Source organism: Scaptodrosophila lebanonensis, unplaced genomic scaffold, assembly GCF_003285725.1.
Source record: "Scaptodrosophila lebanonensis strain 11010-0011.00,11010-0021.00 unplaced genomic scaffold, SlebRS2 tig00001410-arrow-pilon, whole genome shotgun sequence".
In the NCBI taxonomy this organism is placed as follows: domain Eukaryota; kingdom Metazoa; phylum Arthropoda; class Insecta; order Diptera; family Drosophilidae; genus Scaptodrosophila; species Scaptodrosophila lebanonensis.
The window spans coordinates 4,221,402-4,243,022 of NW_022060738.1; the positions used below are offsets into that span (position 1 = coordinate 4,221,402).

At 39.1% G+C, this 21,621-nt stretch overlaps 4 protein-coding genes across 4 annotated transcripts; 2 read left to right on the plus strand and 2 right to left on the minus strand.

Annotated features, from left to right (window-relative positions):
- The first annotated feature begins 2,982 nt into the window (after positions 1-2,982).
- LOC115630415 (NHL repeat-containing protein 2) lies at positions 2,983-5,343 on the plus strand. Its single transcript, XM_030526949.1, has 2 exons — positions 2,983-4,383; positions 4,448-5,343. The coding sequence occupies exons 1-2, from the start codon at positions 2,983-2,985 to the stop codon at positions 5,243-5,245; spliced, it is 2,199 nt and encodes a 732-aa protein (XP_030382809.1). The 3' UTR covers positions 5,246-5,343.
- On the minus strand, positions 5,289-6,304 carry LOC115630416 (gamma-interferon-inducible lysosomal thiol reductase). The gene is made up of 3 exons (XM_030526950.1): positions 6,206-6,304; positions 5,789-6,136; positions 5,289-5,725 (listed from the first exon to the last, which is right to left on the minus strand). The coding sequence occupies exons 1-3, from the start codon at positions 6,302-6,304 to the stop codon at positions 5,468-5,470; spliced, it is 705 nt and encodes a 234-aa protein (XP_030382810.1). The 3' UTR covers positions 5,289-5,467.
- Positions 6,305-18,041: 11,737 nt separating this feature from the next.
- On the minus strand, positions 18,042-21,358 carry LOC115630560. The gene is made up of 2 exons (XM_030527174.1): positions 21,212-21,358; positions 18,042-19,757 (listed from the first exon to the last, which is right to left on the minus strand). Exons 1-2 carry the CDS (start codon positions 21,213-21,215, stop codon positions 18,094-18,096), a joined length of 1,668 nt encoding a protein of 555 aa, XP_030383034.1. The 5' UTR covers positions 21,216-21,358; the 3' UTR covers positions 18,042-18,093.
- Positions 19,745-21,148, plus strand: LOC115630561 (early boundary activity protein 1). Its single transcript, XM_030527175.1, has 2 exons — positions 19,745-19,887; positions 19,944-21,148. Exons 1-2 carry the CDS (start codon positions 19,876-19,878, stop codon positions 21,102-21,104), a joined length of 1,173 nt encoding a protein of 390 aa, XP_030383035.1. The 5' UTR covers positions 19,745-19,875; the 3' UTR covers positions 21,105-21,148.
- Positions 21,359-21,621: the final 263 nt, after the last annotated feature.

The following is a 21,621-nucleotide window of genomic DNA, read 5'->3' on the forward strand; positions in this document are numbered from 1 at the left end:
TGTCCTTTGCTGAGTAATTGAGTGCATGCTATTTCTGAGCATTGTCCTCCTGGCTTTTGTGACTCCATGAGTATTTTGTACATATATAAGTGTGGTTGCCGTTCGTTTTTTTTTTTTGTTTTGGCCCAATGTAATCTTAAGACAAGTGCCGAGGCTATTGTACAAATAATCACAGCACAAATCTGCAGCAGACGGCTACAATTGCGCAGCATGTGCCATAAAAAGGCACTTTGCTTGTAAAAAACAAACAGTAGCGTTAAATTAAATCAAATGAAAGCGAGCGCTGAACTTTTGGTCTCTTAATGTCCGTCTACTAACATATTCTGCTTTTCTCTGTTAGTCATTTCTACTTTAGTCATGGGCATAACATCAAGTTGGAGTACATTCATCTCCCTAAAAGCCGTTGTCTACCATTGCAAACAATATACTATGCATATAATTTATTGTATTACTGACCAGTCAACTATGAAAGCCCTTAACTATTTACACAGCTTTCGTTTTTTATTTTAAAACTCTAGCGCGACTGTTAAATGTATTTCATAGCAAATACTTAAAAAATAATCTTGTTTGCACTTTATTTATTAAGTTGTAAGTTACTTTCAAGAACTTAGTTGGCTATTTTTGTCAAAGAATAAAAAAATACGTAAAATTGTAGTGGCACTTATTTGTATAAGTGATAGTAAATTGTTTACCTTTCTTATTCATATTCAGCATCGCATTATTAAAAGTTCATATTTTACTTTTTATTTAAATAGATACATTTTACCTATATAGACAAATCATCGCAATAAAATGTTGAGAATACTTGTACTATTTGAGCAATTGAGGTATATATTTAGTTTAGTAACTATTTTAATTAAAGAGAGTTATTGCAATTTTGAAAGTCAATGTTTGCTTTTTTCACATTATTGTTTAGCGGCATCAGCTGATAAGGCCTCAAAAAATGTTCAAAGCTTCCGTTGGCGTCAAATATCACATAAAGTGTTCCATTTTTTGTGCCATCATCAAAGTCTCTCATTCTCAATCCCGCCGGTGTGCGTGGCGTCTGCGTAATGAAATACATTCTAATGAACTCTAACACACGCTGCACACGTTTGGCGATAAGCAATCTTTAGTAGCATTGATTAAAAAAGCTTTTAATGCCATTAATTAAATCCAGGCGCACGCACCCAACCACTCACCGCTTATCCACTCGCACAGGTGCTCAGCTTAAAAGGTGGTACTTGAAAGTACATGCTTTTTGTAGCATACTTTCGAGCGTACCATTAAAACTGTTTCCGAGCAAGCAAAAGCAAACATTTCGCATTGTTCAATGCCATAAGGAGGACTAAAGTTTTAGTTTTCGACTAAATGCACAAAGCACATTCTGATGCACTAAGATGGTTAAAAAGAGGGCGGCTGGGGGGATAAGTGGATTAGATTCAACTTCAAGTGTTACAAATACATGCGTGTTGCATGCAACCCGCTCTATAATTCAATTGTGAGGTGGCGTGCAGCACACACGTGCTATAACGTGCTAAAAATTTCGAATAGCAAATTTCTGCCTGCAACGACGACGAAAGTGGCAAAAGAAAAGGCGCCTACAAAGCACAACAAATGCCGGCGGATGAGCAATTGGCTAAGATGGCTGCATGGCTCTTTCACTTAGAATAAGAAATTAACAACATTTTCGTGCAGCTCCGAATCTAACATCTACCTAACGGCACAAGCTCGTACAAATGTCAATTACACACAACCACAAACATAGAGAAATAACATTTCGATAACGTGGCCTAATTTGGCTCAGTGCTTCTTATTTTTTTGTAATACCGGCGCTTTATGGCCAACATAATTATGGCAATTTTAATTAAACGAGCTGGGAGATACATCGGAATATATTTATGTCGGTGTATAAATATATACATATACCCAAGTTCAAGGTAGTCATAAAACTACTTCCTTTCCCGTTTAAAGAAAGTGTACCTTTCGTTCATATCCATACGTCGATAGATGGCGTTTCTAAAATTATTGCTCATTACATAGTCCAGCTTAAAAGCTACCATAATGGACATATGATATGTAAAAGCTTTTCACTGTGAGCACTTTCAATTGTATGAAAAAAGCTTTTTAAAAACCGGATTAAAAAATCCCGAGTTTCTTTGTTTATAGGCAGTGGCCACGCTTTGTAATTTGTCCTTTGTGAATCCAAAACATTTTTGATTAGACATAGCTTAAGCAAATTAGTAGATATTTATATACAATCTGGTCGCCTTCAGACGCCTTCATTCATATGACGCAATATTTCGTTGGAAATGGAATGGATTTGTTAGAATTTTTCTGTTGATCACATGCACAATTTATTATTTTAACGCATCTTGCATTAATAAATCAAAATTAAAATTTTATTTTTTCTTTATTGAAAATGTTAAAGTCACATTGATGAAGAAGGGTCTGAAAATATTAATTTGTTCACCAAACAGAACAACTCTAATGCAACCTCTAGACCAAGGCATTATTCACTCATTTAAATTAAAGTATAGACGCATATTGGTGAAACAACAACTAGTCGCAACAAATCTTTTAGTTTTGGACGACAAATTACAGACTATTTCTAAACAATTTGATATATATATGTTAAAAAATGTGTATATATAATGTGTGACCAACAACATAATACAACTTCATATTTTGCTTATCTAAAAAATAAAGTTATGATAGCTGCGTTTTTAGTACAGCTGCCTCAAAAGTAAGTGCTAAGTATTGGATGCAGCAAAGCAAATTATACTGTAATATAAGTACATATGCCAAGTCAATGGCTTGTTCCATTTCCACGTTGCGTCGCACATGATATCTGCCGCTGTTATCTTAATGCCAAACAGCTGATATTTGCTAGCAGCACTGGTTTTGAGGGCTGCCACATTGTTTTTTTAACAGCTGTAGCGCGACCCATAAATGTTATAGATTTCACCAATTGTTATTGAGATCATTGGTATTATTGTTTTAATGTGTGGGTCGAAAGACATTATGGAGAACTTGGACAGTCCCATTGATATAGTGACCTACGTCACAGAGGAGTTGCAGAAAAACTATCGTAGCAGTTCCGATAAAGTGAAAGTGTTTCAAGATTTTTTCAAGCACTGGGAAGTGGACACATCGATTGCCAAAGTAAAGGCAACCAGCTATGAATTCGAGTCGGATTTGGATTGGTTCAATGTCAGCCGGCCACTTTCACTGGCGGGTCTTCGGGGAAAAATCGTTGTGCTTGATTTCTTCACCTACTGCTGTATCAATTGCATGCACGTTCTGCCGGAGCTGAAGGCGTTGGAACAGAGATACCCAGTTGAGTCCGGACTTGTGGTGGTTGGCGTGCACAGTCCGAAGTTCGAGAACGAGCGCGATACGGGAAATATTCTGTCAGCCTCACTGCGCTATGGAATTACACATCCCATTTTAAACGACTATCGTTCCAAGCTTTGGAGAGCTATTGGCATACGGTGTTGGCCGTCTATGTTGGTACTGAGTCCGAACGGGAATCCTATGCTTTTGCTTATGGGTGAGGGACACCAAAAATTTCTGCAAGAGTTCATCGGCGTTGCGCTGGCTCATTTTGATAGAAAACAGAAAATTGACCATTGCAGCTTACCCCTACAAATTTCTTCTGATCTGCGACCGGCCTCGAATTTGCGATTTCCTTCTAAGATTGCGCGCAGCCCGCAGGGTCGATACGCCGTTGCCGACGCTGGTAACAATCGCGTGGTTGTCTTCAGTGATTGTGGTGTGGTAGAGCATAAAATAGGAGGTGCTGAGGCCGGATTTGTTGATGGAAATGTGCAAGTTGCCCGCTTTAACAATCCACAGGGAGTGGCATTCCTTGACGAGCACACTTTAGTTGTTGCCGACACTGAAAACCACGCTCTGCGAAAGATTTCGCTAAAAGATTCATTGGTAGAAACACTGGCAGGAACTGGACTTCAGGGTCATGAACGCACTGGGGGTCGTATAGGACCATTACAAAGCTTATCGTCACCTTGGGATGTGGCTGTATATAGGAAACGGGATATGGACATGTCCTTCCACCTTGACGAGCATAATGTACCTGAGAAAACTATAATACTGGTCGCAATGGCCGGCACTCATCAAATCTGGGGATACTTTCCAGAGGGCATTATCTGGTGGAAGTTCCGCAAGTTTGAGCCACGATGCTGTGTATCATTGATTGGAAACGGACTTGAAGAGAATCGTAACAACTCCTATCCACAAAATGCAGCGTTTGCGCAGCCATCAGGTCTTACCATTGCAGAGGATTATCTCTTCATAGCAGACAGTGAGAGCTCCAGCATTCGAAAAGCATCCATGGTGGACGGTAAAGTAATGCCGGTAGTTGGAGGTGATCGCAATCCTCAGGTAAATGTAATATGCAATTATAACTACTGTACAAATAATTATTCTCTTCCTTTGTGGTTCACAGAATCTTTTTGCGTTTGGTGATGTGGATGGCAAACTGTTTAACGCAAAGCTACAGCATCCACTTGGTGTTGCTTATAATAACGCCGATAAAGTGTATGTTGCCGACACGTACAATCACAAAATCAAGGTCATCGACATATCGACAAATACGGTTTCAACTTTGGTTATAAAGAATGAAAAAGGAGAAATAGTATCATTCAAAGAGCCAGCTGGTCTTTGTACCGACTCCAGTGGACGGCAATTGCTAGTTTCTGACACCAATAACCACCAAATTATTTTGGTAAACCTGGACACTTTGACAGCGCGTAATTTTGCATTAGATTTTGGCACAATGGGGTCCATTACAGAGACGGACGCGTTTAGCAGTTCAATAAATAAGAACGAGCAGCTGCAGAAGTCGGTTCCATTGTCACTTGAAAAAAGCACTAAAATAGGCTTCTCAGTCAAATTGCTAACAGACTTGAAATTCACTGAGGAAGCTCCACAAAAATGGACACTGAAAAGTCTAAGCCCCCATCTGGAAGTTGAACCAGCAGCTGGTGTTCTTATTAATGGACAATTCAGCATCAAAGTTGTGCCTTCAGAAAATATTGCAGGATCCGATTCAAAAGCCCGGGAAACTGACAGTGACTTGCTTATCGAAATCGTATTAAATCTGTGCGATACCAAATGCTGCCTTATGAAGCGTTTTTCAGTTGCTCTACTTAGGGAAAACAATGGCGACGAAAAGGCGGCTGAAACTCCACAGCACGTTGATATTAAGATAATTATAGATCACGCAAAAATAAGTTTGGATTAATGGCATTAAGCTTTTGCGGCATTGAGTATCTATTTATTGTATGTAATTGAAATACATAATTTATTTGAAATTTTATAAAAAAAAAACATGTTACAGAATCATCTTAACAATTCAATTCTTCATGGTGCTAATGTTGCTTTTTTTAGAGATATATATAAAAATATTTATGTTAAATTTGTACAAGCTGATTGATTAACTAATACTTTTAGAAAGCAGATAGTTCTAATGGGTCTCCCGATGTTTGCATATTTTATCTGTTTGTTCTGTCTTTCCGGCTACCTTGCATACTTCCGAAAGTAAATCCTTCAGAATGGAAGCTTGGCGGCCAGTGCCATTAAGAGTGACCGTAGGAATGAAGCTGACTGGGGGGCGAAGCGCATGAGTCGCATCTCCGTGAAGTTTCAGCAACTCAGCGCCATGGGTGCTATCGAAGCACTTCTGAATGAGATCAATATTCTCAATATTGTACTGCTTTACGCACTATAAGTGTAAATACTTGTATATACATCTTTGTTGGATTAGTTTACAGAAGTCCCGCCTTACCTTGTGCATTGCATCTTTAGGTATATGATTGTCACGAATCATACAAGTAACAATTTCCAATCTAACCATAGGATCCTCTACTGCTTCTGCCACGCAAGCGTGGTACATATTTCCTTCACATTCTTTCGGGCCATGCTGGCAGTCAAAGCTCAAATTCCCACTTGCGTCTATGTTGGTGGTAGCCTTGCCGTAGGGTATCAGCTCCACTTCCATGATTGATGCAGCGACTACATAAGTTGGCAGCAATTGCCTAGTGATAAAGTACTTCGAGTCGGGACATAACGCTTCGTAGAACACCCGCACAACAACAGGTGTGAGTGGAGCATGATGATAATTTATCTCTTCCGGCTAAATGATTAAAAAAATTCCATACTTATAAATATGTATTTTCTCGAGTGGATATTTATATAATCTTACCGTTTCAAGTGCAGTATTGAAGAGGAGAATGCGTATCAAAAGACCCACTACCGCAATTATAAATATAAATATGAAAATCCGTTTACGTGTCGGTATCATTTGAATAAATGCAGACTAAAACTTACAATAGCACTACGAATTATTTACATATGTATGTACATCAAAAATACACCCGTAAGTGTATGTACACACTTCAACATACACAATGCAAGCATATCAGCTGTTAGCCAGGGATGGAAAACTTTCTGTTTACTATAATCATTTTCGTTAGCCACCATTGCTGCGATTATTATTATCCGTTTTGAAAGCTCTATATTTTAAAATTTATCACTGCAAAAATTCGTTGGAGTGCTTTTTATCTAATTAAACATATTAAGATATATATGATGTATTTCACGAAAACAAGACGATGAATGCGTCGAAACCACATGGTGTCCCAATGCGCAGGTCCACTATGCCACATTTCTTCGAAAAGCTTTCCAATGACCTCTTTTGATATTTTTAGTACAGAATTTACACAAAATAATTTTTTTGTTTTATTTATTTATTTGTTTAAGTCTTTTATATTTGAGTATACAATCATCTCAAATATTTTAAAACAAAATTATGATCTACCAAAAAACATTCTTTAGTTAAAATTTACATTACTTTTGTATTATTATACGCAAATAGTAACTTATTGTAAGGTAATACTAAATAACCGTCAATAAGATTAACAGTAAGCTTCACTATATTTAACGTATTGACGAGTACTTCTTAAACAAAGGCAAGGTCGCGTTTCCATATCCATTATAAATTTAGTAGCATTCGCTGTTTTGGCAGCTATATACATACATATACGCACATATATCATGCAAAAAGTGTTTATATTCTAAGCGTTTCATAATTATTAAATATTTCAAGTTCGCCTGTAAAAGGTACGCCTGTGCCTTTTGTTATCTCTGTGGCTCAATAGATGGCGCTTAGAAAGCTTTGTTGTGTTTCTGATGCATATTATTGAGCCATTTAGGACTTCAGAAACATCCGTAGTTCTAGTTCATAGTAGTATCTTTTAAAGCTCTAAAAAACAATACAACCAAAATTTGTCCTCCAAATATCCATCAACTAATAGCAATAATAATCTATTTACGATATTTAAAAAGAAATATTCGTGTTTTTATTAATATTTACAGAAATGATAAGTAAAACAGATTTTGCATCAAATATTTGTTTCAATGTCAATGCAATCAAATGACTTCAACTCCTTCCTTCAGGTCCTATAAGAAAAAAATTATTGTCAAAGCATGTTTAATCAAGACTTTTATTATCTGAACAAACAAATGATATTATTATAATTACACCAAATATTAATGTTAGCAAATTTGTTTTGGATAACAAAATACACATATGTCGTGTTTAGTCTTACATATGTGTATTTGTAAAATAACTGTTAAGACATAAGTTTCTTTCAAAACAAGTACGGAAACTAAAGTCGAGTATCCCGACTTTGAAATACTCTGTACATATGTTTAGAATAATTATAGAAATTATAAAATTAAGCAAAATACAAAACAAAAAAAAAACATTTTGATCGATTTTACCTCTCTCGGTATTCGAACTCACGTAAAGGGTTTATAATTGCACATTTACAAAGCAATTGCGTCTATGTGAGTGTATGCATATCCATGCGTGTCTATTCGTGCTTGTGTGAGAATGTTTTCAGTCAACCAAAGCACCAACATCAACAACAGCAAATGCAATTGTAGCAATAACTTTCTGTTAATTCCAAAAAATAAAATAAACTCGTCCTTTCTCGGATCTAGGAGAATGTGGATACCAACTTTGGTTATTCTAGCTTTTATAGTTTCTGAGATCCTTGCGTTCATCCAGACGGACAGACGGACGGACGAACATGTCTAGATCGATTTCTCTCGTCATGCTGATTCAGAATATATATACTTTATGGGATCGGAGGTGCTTGCTTCTGCATGTTACATACTTTGCACAAACCTAATATACCCTTTTTACCTAATTGGTACAGGGTATAAAAACTTAAACGTCAGCATTTCGTCAAAGAGTACGTTAATATAAGTACATACATACATATACAACAATTCGCAAAGTAATTTCAAATATTAAAAACACAGGATCGCAAAAGTATAAAGATCATTTAACTATATATTTGCTTTTAAAAATATGATGCATAATTGCTTCATGTTGTTAAGTCGTCCAGACTTAAAATATTGACCTGTTTATGTGATAATTTAGCTTTTCAGCTTCCTTCCTAGTCTTACCAATTAAATAATACTCATTATTTGCAGTTGCATTCCTACACATGAGTATACCGAGATCTCGATGCGAATTGCAAGCAACCACAAAAACAAACACGTCCAAGTTCAAACACCTGCAAAGGTTCAAAACATCAACGGCGATAATAGAAACACAAACAAAAACGCAACAAACAAACAAATGAGAGCAAAAGAGTGCGGTTCAGCACATGCTGGCCTCGCACACATTTCAATGCGGCACATTAACCCAAAGTGCAGTCAACAGGGCCTGGCCAGGGCGCAAACCTCACCGATTCAAACTGAATATTGAGGTTTGCGCCCAGCGTCATGTACATTCCGGTTACAAACGGTTTCCAGAGGCGTAGCTACAGCCATTCAAGGGAGCTTGAAGTACCACACATGAGAGTTGTGGAAACCATTCACTTCATAAGGAGGCTGAATGCACCCAAGGCATTCGTCCGGAATAGTCTCCAAATCTTATCGATTAGCTCCAGCTAGGTTGTGGAGTGAGTAGTGGAAATGATCAAAGAAAACTTCCTTCGAAAGCAATGACCCACACTTTCACTCCACGAAAGCTATACTATATTAAATAATTAATCTTTTAATATTTCAACAGACATTGAGATCTCGAACATTTCAAAAGTTTTCATATTTAAGCAGCCTTTTGTGAAGGCCTTAAGCATTTTAAACTTAACTCTAGAAAGCTTATTCCATCTTAAATTAAACGAGCATACAAATGTATGTAATGCAAGTATTCTATAAAATTTTCTACTTCCATGTATACGGCGTGTTTTGTGCCTTGACCAGCAAATTTTATGCGACCAGGAAGTTGGTCGTAATTTTGTTTCCGCTTGATTTACAAATATTTGCATGGCAAAACATTTTTGCACAATTTGTGTGCTCATACAGAAAAACAAAACAAAAAGCAAAGAGCCAACTGAAATAAAACTGGCTGGCAAACTGTAATGGCAAGGAAATATTTAACTGTGAGCCGTTCTACTAATTTTTGTATTTTCTTTTTGCAGACTACTTGTAGTTTGCGGTTAGTTGAACGCGCCCGACCAGGTTGATGCAGGCACCGACGAGTTGAAATTTCACTAACGAAGCATTAGTTGCATCATTATTATTTGTTTTATTAAGTTACAGTGTCAAGCACGCGACTGTCGTTATCTGATTACCATCAAATTGTCGACAAGCTTGGTCCTCATTTCTCTTCTTATCACAGCTAACGCTCCAATTTCCATGCCAATTGCCACAAATAAACACAAAATTGCAGCTTTAAATTAAATAAAATCTGCTTCTGTAGCCACTCTCCTGCTCTTGCAAACTATCCACAGCCATTCTAGTTAAGAAACAAATAGCGAAAACGAAACCCGAATTAGCACCGGAATCCAAAAACAAAACTGCATAAAGTTGCCGATGGCAAAGTGCCTGCAGCTGCACGTTCTTCTCTAAACGGATAATGGCATAAGGGCTTATAAGAAGCTTAAATCGTATTTATTTTCAGTCTGCCCTGAAGATTCACAGAATCACAGAAACACAAACAAACATGTGGTTGCATCTCCATTACAGCACACAGCACACAACACACATCAGACAATAGACAACTGTAAACAGGTAACAGGTTGCCGTAATAGACTCTAACTATGTATGTATATTTGATAGTTTGCTTGGTGTGGCATTATCATTGTTTTAACCATTTTACTTTCAGTATTACCACAACAACAACTGCCACAGTATTAGTGGCAGTAACAGTAGACAACAGTACTCCAAGAATCCACAACGGACGCCACACTATTTACGCTGCTCAAATAGCAAATAGGAAGCCAAATACTCACACTTGTACAGCAAAAGGACTATTCTCTCTCTATCTCTCTGAATTTTTTCCTTTTTATACACACATAGTTAACACTCGAGTTTCTTCTTAACAGGCGCCATAAGGAAAATTGTGTTGGTATGATTTAGGCCCAAAGATTTTTAGAAATTAATTGCACATTGAGTTTATGCTGAAATCAGAATCTGAATTATATGATGAAAAAATAAATCGTTGGTTTCTTGCTTCTTGCCAGTATTCAACAAGGCCAAGAAGTGAAGAAATGCTTTCAAGTTTGTTTAAAACGTTACGCCAGACTTCAAAAGTGCATTAGGGGGGACTTTCTGCAATGTCTGTTATTTTTATTAATTTATTGTTAACTTAAACTGTTTTAATTATAGCCCGACTTTAATACATAAAGATGATTGATAATATTAATTATTTTTGCAGAGTTGTGCAACGTTTGTTTTTTGCCTTTTTTGCTTCTTATTGGGGATGGATAAGGGGGGATGGTAAGGATAAACCATCGAAGAAGTCTAGCTTTTACGAAGCTAGCCTGTTGACATTTACAAGAACGATTACGATTACGATTACTACGTGTATATTTAGCACTGCCATCAATAACCGCAATTTGTATCACAGTCAATGCACAACTTCAATAGCAAATCAGCGACGAGCCAATAAATCAAAAGCGCACAAATCTCGAGCGTTTGGTGCAGAGACGTCTGTGTCATCGTCTTTGCCTGTTGCATGTCAATGCAGGGAGCAGCATTTATCAGAGGCATGCCTTTGGCAGCAAAAATGCATTCAAAGGGCGCGTTCACACTCAAATGCATTAATCACGAGTACAGAAGTAGCTAACACATTTTTGGCCAGCTGCTTCGTGCTGAATTTTGAACAGGCAACAAACAAAGTTTACGCAAACATTTGCGCCTGTAAATCGAAACGAAACTGAACATAACGAGGCCACGCCTCGCAAATCAGGCTGTCGCCTGCCAGCGAGCTGGGAGCAAAGGCAGAGCTTGGCCAGTGCCGTGCAGTTGGCCATTATGTGTGTGCCAGTGCAGTGGCACACAAATCTCCCTTAAGTAATTTACTCTCGACGCTGTTCTCGTCGTTGCTGAAAAGTGCACTTTGCTATTTTTCAAATCGCAGGGCAAGCGACAATAGCAACAAAACAGACAACAACGAGAACAGCAGCTACAGTGGAGCGGCATTGGGGAAATATTGGGGCAACAGTGGAGCAACAGTAGGGTAAGCTGCAAGTGCGACTTCTGCTGCTTGATGTTGAAATTGAAATTGAATTGCGATTGATTGGCTGCGTGCTTGAGCACCATCTCGGGCAAATCATGTGCAGTCGAGCAGGGATTTTAGTCACTCCAATGTCTTGTGACTTTCGTTCACTATAGTCTGTATCTGTGACTGTATCTGTGTCTGTGTGGGTGTGCATTGGATTATGAGCAGTAAGCAGCGTCGGGAAATGGCAACTCCGAGGCCCCAGCATTTTTGTCAGACCTGATGGAGGATTTCATTTGGCCATTCGAGCTTGGCATAGCTTGAAATCGAATTTGAGTTTCTCTGACTTCGAGTGCCTGCCATTTCTGCGCAGTTATGTGTGTATGTGTTTGTGAGTGGGTTGTAGTGAAGTTTTGTGTTGTCTGCATTGTTCAGTCAAGTGCAGCTGCTTGAGGGACTTGTTTATTTCCACAACATGCGAGCTCAATAAAGTTTAAGCCGCAGCAGCCGTAGTAGGAGTAACAAGGCCAGCGATCCATAAGGCATTCAATCCAACCCAAATAAGTATAAGTACTGTGACTGCAACTGCATCTGGAGTTTCAATTATTAAAAGAAAACGTTTCACTACATATGAGTAATATAAAATTTAATATACTTGTACTACTTACTGAAAAGCGGAGCGGAGAAAGATAAAAAGGCTGTGTGCGTCCACTTACCCAGGCATATCAGCCATAATTTGCGCTTTCAAATGAAAATATTGCCTTAATTGAGTTGTACAACAGAAGAAGACCCAAGGCGGCAAAGCAGCAACAACTACAAAGGCAACAGGAACAACTCGTTGCCATGACAACGGATGCAATCACGTAGCGATGAGGACAATTGCGTTACCCTGCACTTCGGGACATAATTCTGTGCCAAAAAGGTAAAAGACTAAAGTGTGTGCATTTTTATATGAAGTGCAGTACAACAACAAGGGCAGCCACATGCCACACACGCTCCGGGTGCCAGAACCGGTGTGCCACAGCATGTCGGATATCCTTGCAACACAAAAATATTTTCTACCAAATTTACAATATGAAGCTGTTTGCTTGAGTCGCTGCCAAAGGTTGTTTTGTTTGCAAACTGAGTGTTGCTGTTGTTTGCTCGCAACATTGCACTTCCCACACACAGCCACGCACACACACACACACACACACACCCACACATAGATACACACATGTATGTGCTGACACAGCTGGCACACTTCATTGCGTTGACAAAAACAAACGTGCAGCCACCTAAACATATGGTACTTTTGTGGCCATGGCGTTGTGTTTTGTTTTTGTTTTTGCTTTTCGGTTTTACTGTCATTTTTCCCAGAGTACATTTTGTACATAATTTTCCATTTTCATGCGTACTATTGGCAACATAAACTGAGACACAAACGGAATGCCAACAGGGTGCCAGGATCTCTAATTTTGATTTATAAAATGATTTATAAAGGAACAACTTGCAGAAGTTTTAAACAATTCATTATAAAATTCAGGCTCTAATTTGACTAATGACTTATCATTGTTTTCATCTGAATATTTCAATTTTCAATTATTTAAATTCCGATATTTAAATTCCAAATTTAAGAATTTTATATAAACCGTATAATAGTCTTGGATACTTATGAAACGGAATACTATATAGGTCCGATAAAGGTATGTTAACATACTGGCTCTTTCTTGAATCAAATACGAAACTGAATTGCTCGGCAAATTAAAAATTACTCTACTTATTTGCTTTTACTTTTTTAAAATCTAAATAATTACAAGTGACAGACCCATTCCAATTCAACGTTCTAAGTAACGAAGTGTGTACATATGTAAGAGTATATAGTCCTCATTTCTTATTATAGCCAGAAAGACTGGTAACGACTATTTATTTGTTTATACAGAAGTTAAACGGATTGAGCTGACTCAGAAATATCGAACATTCTTAGCGGCGAATTTATATTTCACTCTCCATCCAAAGATGTGTCAAATAGCTTCACTTTTGAAATCAAAAATTTTTAATTTGTACTTTATTAAACATAAACTTAACCTTATATGTTGATCCAAAAGTAACGACGAATTAAATAAATGTTCAAGGAACTATGGATTTTTTAAAACAAAGTTCTTGTTAATTTGTAGTACAATTATCCTTGTGGCGCGCTGTACAGAGATTTTAATGCTAACAAGAGCATTTAATATGCGCTTTGAGAAATAACAAAAACGTGCCCCAGTCTCTGATAAAAGCTGTTTAAAATGTGCGCAGAGGAAAACACACATGCGAGCGTACCTAGGCACACCTACACACACGCACACACACATCAACATGCGCTGTAGCTAAACTTTTGGTCAAAAAGCAAGCCACCGCCCACTCTAAACAACAGTAGTAACAACAACAAAAGGTAACGTGAACTGCAATGGCTGGATGGTGGCGGAGGAGGGGATGTCTGGTTGGATGCTAGCTGGCCTGGTCCGCAGGCAGCATAATTAATTGCGGTAATTAGTGTGTTGGCAACAAACGGCAAACACAAGCACACAAAAAACAAGCTCGCCAGCAACAAAAACAATGAAAGCAACATCAAGGATAACCGGTAACAGAATTTCAATGCAACGTGCGCGCATTTACTTTAGAGAAGATTTGTGGGCAACTTCTCTGGCATATTAGTTCAGAGCAACTTTTATTTACGACTTTGTGGACTGCCTGAGTGCCCACGCCCACACCCGCGCTCACGCCCATGCCCACGTGGCCCGTCGGCCTGTTGAAAGGCCGTCGGCGCAATTTGTGCTAATTTAGTTTGTTCTTTCATTTCGTGTAGCATAGTCTTCTGCGTATTGCGTGGAGAGTCATTAGAAAGCGCAAAATGATTTTATTGCTAAACAAACAGTAGCAAGCTGGGTGAGACAAATACATCGCATTCTTCTCAAGCAAATCTCTGCAGTTAAGCCACGGAAAAGAGCACAGCTGAGCAAAAAGAGGACCGCGAGATGGGAAGCAAGAAGTGCGGCAAGAACTTTAAGCAGCTGTCGCCGCCGTTGCCGCTGCAGCTGCGGTGTTCCCTTCATATTGACTTCAGCATGCTGTCTGCTGTTTACCCGCCGGCTGTTGCTTCACAGGCAATCGCCAGGACTTCTTGCTGTTCGCTTTAATTGGTCACTTGGCGCGCACAAAAACAATTTAATTTTCGCAATTTTCTTATTATCTCGATTTTACACTCGAGCTTCTTCTCATCTCCTCTCACACACAATGGCAGTCTGGGCGGCATTGGCATGGATATTAACCGTGATGGCGTTAGTCAGTCAGACAGCCAAACAGTCAAGCATTCAGTCAGTCAGTATCAGAGTCCGACAGTACTATATGTCAGTTGGAAGACGGGCGCGAGGACGCTTTGCTCAAATTGCTATCCGCTTATATAATTAAGCGCAGCATACTTACGGGCGCGCTGTTTTTAAGCAGAATTGGCAAGGGGTAGGAGACGGTATGGAAGTGGGCGTCTGTTGTGTGTTATTACTGCCGCACTCATTAAATCTTTTGAGTGTAATTAAAAAAAATGACAGTTTAATGTTTTACAAATAGTCACCGCACATTTATTGACATTGTCCGGGCAGGCAAGCTCCATAAAAATTACATTTTGAAGTTAAAAACGAAAATCGGCAAACGGAAAACTAAAGAGAATGGGCTTTCAATAACTGTTGAGGCTCGTCTGCTAGTTGGTGCAGAAAATTATTTACTACTACAGACATCTAAACTAAAGAATGATTTGTTATAAATTAGTATATATTATGAAAAATTGTTATTATTATATTTTGTGAGTTACCGGTGCCAAACTCTATTTGGATCAAACAAGATTTTAATTATACATATAATTTTTTAGTTGAATCAATTTACATACATAGATGAATATTATTGAATTATACATACATACATGTACATTTATTCCTAAATATATAAAAAGAAGCTGGAAAGCAATGAAGAGACGTAAATGAAATATACTATATGTGCTTGCAATAAAATGAAGAAACCATTACTATCATGAAATCTCTATTCACTGAAAATACGCAATTTTAAAAATGTCCTTGTTGATTTAAATATTTTTGTACCGCAGAGTTTTGAACATGTATAAATGTATTTGAATAATATATAATTTTCGTAGAGTAAGAAACTGTGACTCCACCTTTGTCTGGACTCACCTTTTACAATATACCTATTACAGTCTCTTGGTTAATCCTGTTCTGAAAAGGCTGATATTGTTGCTTTAACTGTTCTTATTAAATATTGTGGCCGCATGGAATTTATTCAGCACAATCCTTTCAAACTACAGTACGCGATTGTCATATTTTTCCTTGTTTGCAATATTTGAGGCCTTTGTTACCCGTGTCCGCCTTTTGTGCGTCTTTTTTTTTTCGTTGATTGTAATTGCAAAAACGAGAGCTAATACTATTTCGCATAAGTAAAGCCTGCATTCTTGCAACCGGTGGCATTTGGAATGGCGGAGTCCACTATCGTATTTCATTAATGTTCCAAAAACTGCGCGACTGACGAGTTGTGCGTTGTCATTTGCACTGAAAACAAATTTACAAAATGTGCGGGCTCCAATAGGTCGGTCCATGTCTCCATGATCTAAGCGTAGCAATGGCCATCACATTTGATCTCCGGCATCGACAGCTGCATATACGGATACGCACAAATAGAAATTGTTGGCAGCCCAGAAATATTTAACGTGCGGTTTGGCAATAAAAGTCACTCGGCCTCGTTGCAATATGGCGGCTGTTTGTCGTTCATCTGATTTATGTGTCTGTCAGCACCACAGTTTGAAGGGTGCAACCAGCGGCGCCAACACCGGTTCCCAGCAGAGAAGTCATGTGGCAGGGGCCGTGGCTGCGTCATTCGAAAGTCAGCAGTCGACTGTTGGCAGTTGCAGTTGGTTTTGAGCCGCAGTTGAGACACGGATATAGTGACGTGGCTGATTGACAAACCGCTGTTTGCCAAAATGAACAGTTTGGCATGAGGTCCGAGGGCTGTGGTGCTGTGGCTACTGCCGTTGAGTTTCCTGGTTGCAAATGCTGGTCCTGTCAAGCCGCCGAATGAATATTGCTTTCGCATCGCAGGAGGCCGCTGCCGATTGCAATAGCGTTATAAAAAGGAAGAAAAGAAAATAGTGAGCAGTAAACTTCACGTTAGTGAAAATAAACACGCACAAAGTTATTCCCATATTTGCCCTTGTGATATACACAAATGTATATATGTGCTTCAAAATATATTTAATGTATCCTGTCTTCTTTAAAATCGCTTAAGTCAGAAGCGATATGGAAAGATATACCATTTGCTTTTTCGATTACCTGTGACTGTGTGACAGTTTTCCGCTCACCTTAGTCTTTTTAATCTTGGCTTATTGTCGTTTCTTCTTACCTGAGTATAGGCGTTTTTACCCATCTACCTAACCAAGCTGTGCAGCTGTGTTCAGTACTTTATACATATACATAAATAACATTTAACGATTATGTGTCAGTTCTTGCTGCTGTTGTTTTATTGATTTGCATTGCAACTACTTGCATACTATTCGATTTCCTTTTTATTCACATATTTGACTTACATAAATTTGTGCCATCAGCATGGTTAATACGAGATTAACGGCAAATTTCTCAGCTCGGTTTTGAACATGGACATATTGCTTGACAACTTGTTTAATTGAAATCACGGTAACGATTTAAAAACTTGAACGCATCTGATAGTTGTTATTTCAGTGACGCCACCTATCACTGAAAACAGCTGGTCGCAGAGATGCCAGACGCGTTGAGAATATCACCGCGTCTTTTGATCGAATCCAGTTATCCAGCTGCAGCTTTCAAGACGTGTATAGCTTTTTAAGGTAAATTCTACGCGGTATTCCAGCATAAAAATTTGTATCCCAGTGAGGAGTAGAGACTCATTACAACGCTTGGGTATTTCTTGTCTTTAGTTTTGGCAGAATAACAATAATTAAGAATGCGATTATCTCGTAGATCGATTGTGCTATTGTTTATGGCGAGTTGTTGCATGAGTGTTCTCAATTTGATTGCAATTTGCAACATTATACATACATACATATATATGTATGTATGTATGTGTATTTAGAATGATGGGAAATAAAATGAAGACGTGTAAGTACATACTTTATTCAGCCGTAGGTCACCTGTACTTTCCCGTTTTTAAAAACATGTGGCTTTTTAATACACTGCTCTGATCTAAATAAAACCTTGCGTTATCATTGGGTATTACAACAACACGTGGAATTTGATATCTCTATTAAAAAGTTCACTCTACATAGGCGTTTATTTTAAAAGTTTTTGTGGCTTCGATATGTTATGTCCTTTTTAGTTCAAGTTAAACTATATGCATACATATGTATGTATAGTGAAGCATATATGTACATACATACATACATACATACATATGTACATAATCGACATTCAATCGATGAATATGCCACGCATTCTTATAGCAACACGAAAATTTGAAAGTGCTAAAATTCTTGCGCACATATACAATTTTATTTTCTTATTATGTAACAATGCCCAGTATCAATTTCTTTTCCCCGGATGCCTGACTTTAAGCCCAATAGTTGGGCTATTCCTCCAGTGATTCGCCTTTTTGGACCGCATCTTTAATTTTCTTGTATGCTCCAAAGCAGATTTTTTTCTATTGCTTGCTAGTGTATCCTCATTAAAACTCGACGCATTTCCTTCGCTACTTAAATCAGAATCCGAGACGGATTTATAATAAAATCTACAATCTGGGTACCTATCATCTTTATCCGATAATACTACTTGGCTGATGCTCAGGTTTGGCTTCCACATTGATATTGTTTCTACTGATATAAAGTTTGTGGAATTTTCTTCCGTTAAAGGTGACAGCATTCTTATATTTTCTATGGACATGCCTAAAATGGTAGTTGCGCACTCTTCGCCATATAGACGAGCTGTTTTCATGACTTCGTCCTCCTCTTGGCCACCACATTGCCTTTCATTACAAACGAGCTCGAAATTGATTCCGAATGCGCAATCACGTGGCTTTAAAGTGTTACGCTTATCAATGACGCAGAAGGTGAGAATTTCTTTAAAAAGATCCAATTTAATTGCCTCCTCGATGGCCGCATCACTGACCAGCACGCAGCCCAATACACAGCCCGTCTTAAGCTCCCTCACATTGATATGATATAGATTGTCTGCCCGGAGAAGCATTGTTAAAACAATCTCGCAGAAGTGCCGCTTTCCGATGAGCTTGAGCACCTCACAGTGCAGATTGGAATTTTGCAGGATCAACTGTTTATCACGGCAGAATTGGCAAGTGCTTGACTTTTTCTGCTCCACTTTTTTTGGCATGGGTTTTGGTTTTTCATTTGGTATCATTCCGCATGGACCTTGGCAACAATCGGCTTTTAACTCACGGTTTTCTAAATTATTAAATTGCTCTTTGAGCTTTTCAATAACGCACTGCAGCTGCTTCACTTGTTCGGATACCTCGCGCAGTTGTTGCGACTGCTGATCTTGGCCCTCTAACTTCTTTTGAAGTTCACATAGTTGCCGGGAAATCTTTGGTATTAAGGAGCAGTTGTCGCATTGATTCGTCGGTTGAGCTTGGGACCCTATCGACTGACGATTTTTAGTTTCTGCTGGTTTTTGCGCATTAGACTGCTCTTTGTTAGGTTGCCCAATCCTCAATGCTTGTTTCCTTGGTTCCGGCTCATTGCGCTTTCTAGCAGCATTTGGAGAGGCTGTTGATTTTTTTTCATTACCTCCGCTTTTAGGCATCTCTGAAGGTACGGTAATGACGGGTCTCTTGTATATACATTGGCATTGGGTTTTACTTTGTTTCTTCTCTTGTTTTTGCTTTGGGGGCTGTCGTACTTTTGCTCCTCTGACGCTTCTTTGGCTCTCTGAATTTTTTGGGGTCCCTGAACTGTTTTGGCAATTGGATGACATTGACATTTCCTCTGTACTAGTCTGAACGAAAGATACGCAGCTGTCCCTGCTTTTGACCTGATTGCAATAACTAATTCGACCCTGGCTGCAGCTGCATGAGCGCTTCCCAGCAGGTAGGCGAATGTTCGGCAACTTATTGAGAGGGTTGCTTTTGTACGGTTGGGTTGTCAATGACTGCCTATTCACAGACCTGCTCTGTCCTAGTGCCTGTTGATCCGCGAAACCAAGCGCTTTTACATATCTTTCATAGGTTCGGGCAGCATCTGCAAATAAAAGGGTCTGTAACTCGTATGCAACAGGTCAAGAAGGATCGTATTGTCACCTATATAAGATCGTGTAAGACGCAATTAAACTTAGTTTACAATTGGACACCACAACGTAATGAACAAAATGGTGAGTAGCTGATTTTTGGGATGATCGCTTATCTAATTATCTTTTATCTCACACAGTTAAGTCGCCGAGAGCGCCTGGAATTAGGCCTAGGCATTTTGCCCTATAATCCCAAAGCAATTCAGCTTTCAGCTGCTCAAGACCAAGTGGAAACTATTATAGCACGCTTGAGTGCAGACACAGGGTCCTTTGAAGAGACCGAAAGCGACGAAGATAAAGCACGAGAAAAGGAAGTGTCCAGTGACGCCGCAGTGTCTAGCAATCATTTCTGGAACAAGTTATGCGTAAATTCGACTAGTATGTCAGAGAAGTTGGTTACGCTGGCTCAGACCGCCGAAAAATTGGGACAAACTCGACGCAATTTGCAGGAAAAACTTCAAAAAGAGCAAGAAGGGAATGAAAGCGACGATGATGACGTCCTCATCATTGACGAGGGTGAGTCTGTGACAGACTTGTTTCGCTCACAGTTGATTAGGAACACCATAATGGCGATGAATGAGGCCCGCTTACGCCTACTTCAACGATGGGAGCGCACAAAGCGTTCGGCTCTCGATCTGCTTACCATTGAGATAGAGAAAGTGCAGGCTATGGATCTAATGGATGCGCAAACTTCCTCACATTTTGATTTGTTTTGTGATGGCACTGATGAGCACAACACTTCTACTCCGCGGACCATTGACAGCGATGAGGAGAACAACGACGAAGAAAATAACATTAAAGGCGAAAGCGACGACGATTACGTCCCTCCTGATAGTGGGAAACGGAAGCGCCAGCCACAGTCTACGTCCACGCCGAGAACTTCTACTCCACAAGTAAAGCGTCCGCGTTTCAGTTTTAGCCCTGACGAGAACTCGCCCATGGTCGTCATTGGGCCCAATGGTACACAAATACCACGCCGTGTTTTCAACACCTTGAACGTCAATCTAACCGGCCCGGCCATAACGCGTAAGCTTCTTTGCGAGATTTTTGACCGGGACACGCTTGCATACCACACACTGTCTGGGAAGCCATCGCCTGCGTTCAAAGATTGCGCGCGACCCAGTAAACAAAAACTGGATCCTCTGAAGGTAGACGATCTCGTATATCTCATGACGACTTATATGGACATGACTCCACGCGATGTGCGCACTGCCATAACCACTAAGTGCGCGGATGAGAATAAAATGCTACGTGCCCGGCTTTTGCGACAGCCGAGCAAACTTAACCAACTAAAGATTTAGAATACGGGGCATAGCCTATTTCCTGTTTGATTTGTGACACACGCCTTTGCAGCCAGTGCATCAACATTTGAATAAAGTGTTTCTGTTTTTTCTACTCCCAAACTTACCCATGGAATCGCTTTAGGTACTGGGTGCTGAGGGGACTACAATTTTTTGATTCTAGCCTATCACGTTCCAGGCTGCTCGAGACTGCCACACTCCCCATATGTGAGCGCTAGAGCTTTGTTTTGCCTGAAATCGATGCTAGCTGAAACAGAATATTTTTAAAATACAAATAATCTGACACATAACTCATGCATGTAATGTGAATGGAATGCTAAAGTTGGAAGATGTCGAGTGGCACTGACGCTTAAATACCCTGAACCCGCTCACAAAAAAAGAAAAAGGTGTGATTTTAATAAATTTCTTTTAAAATTAAAGAAACTCATAACAAAACTTGCTGGAATAGCAAACATTTGAATCAGTATTGTGCCTATGCGGGCCAATGTGCCAATACTTTACTATATGGGACGTAATT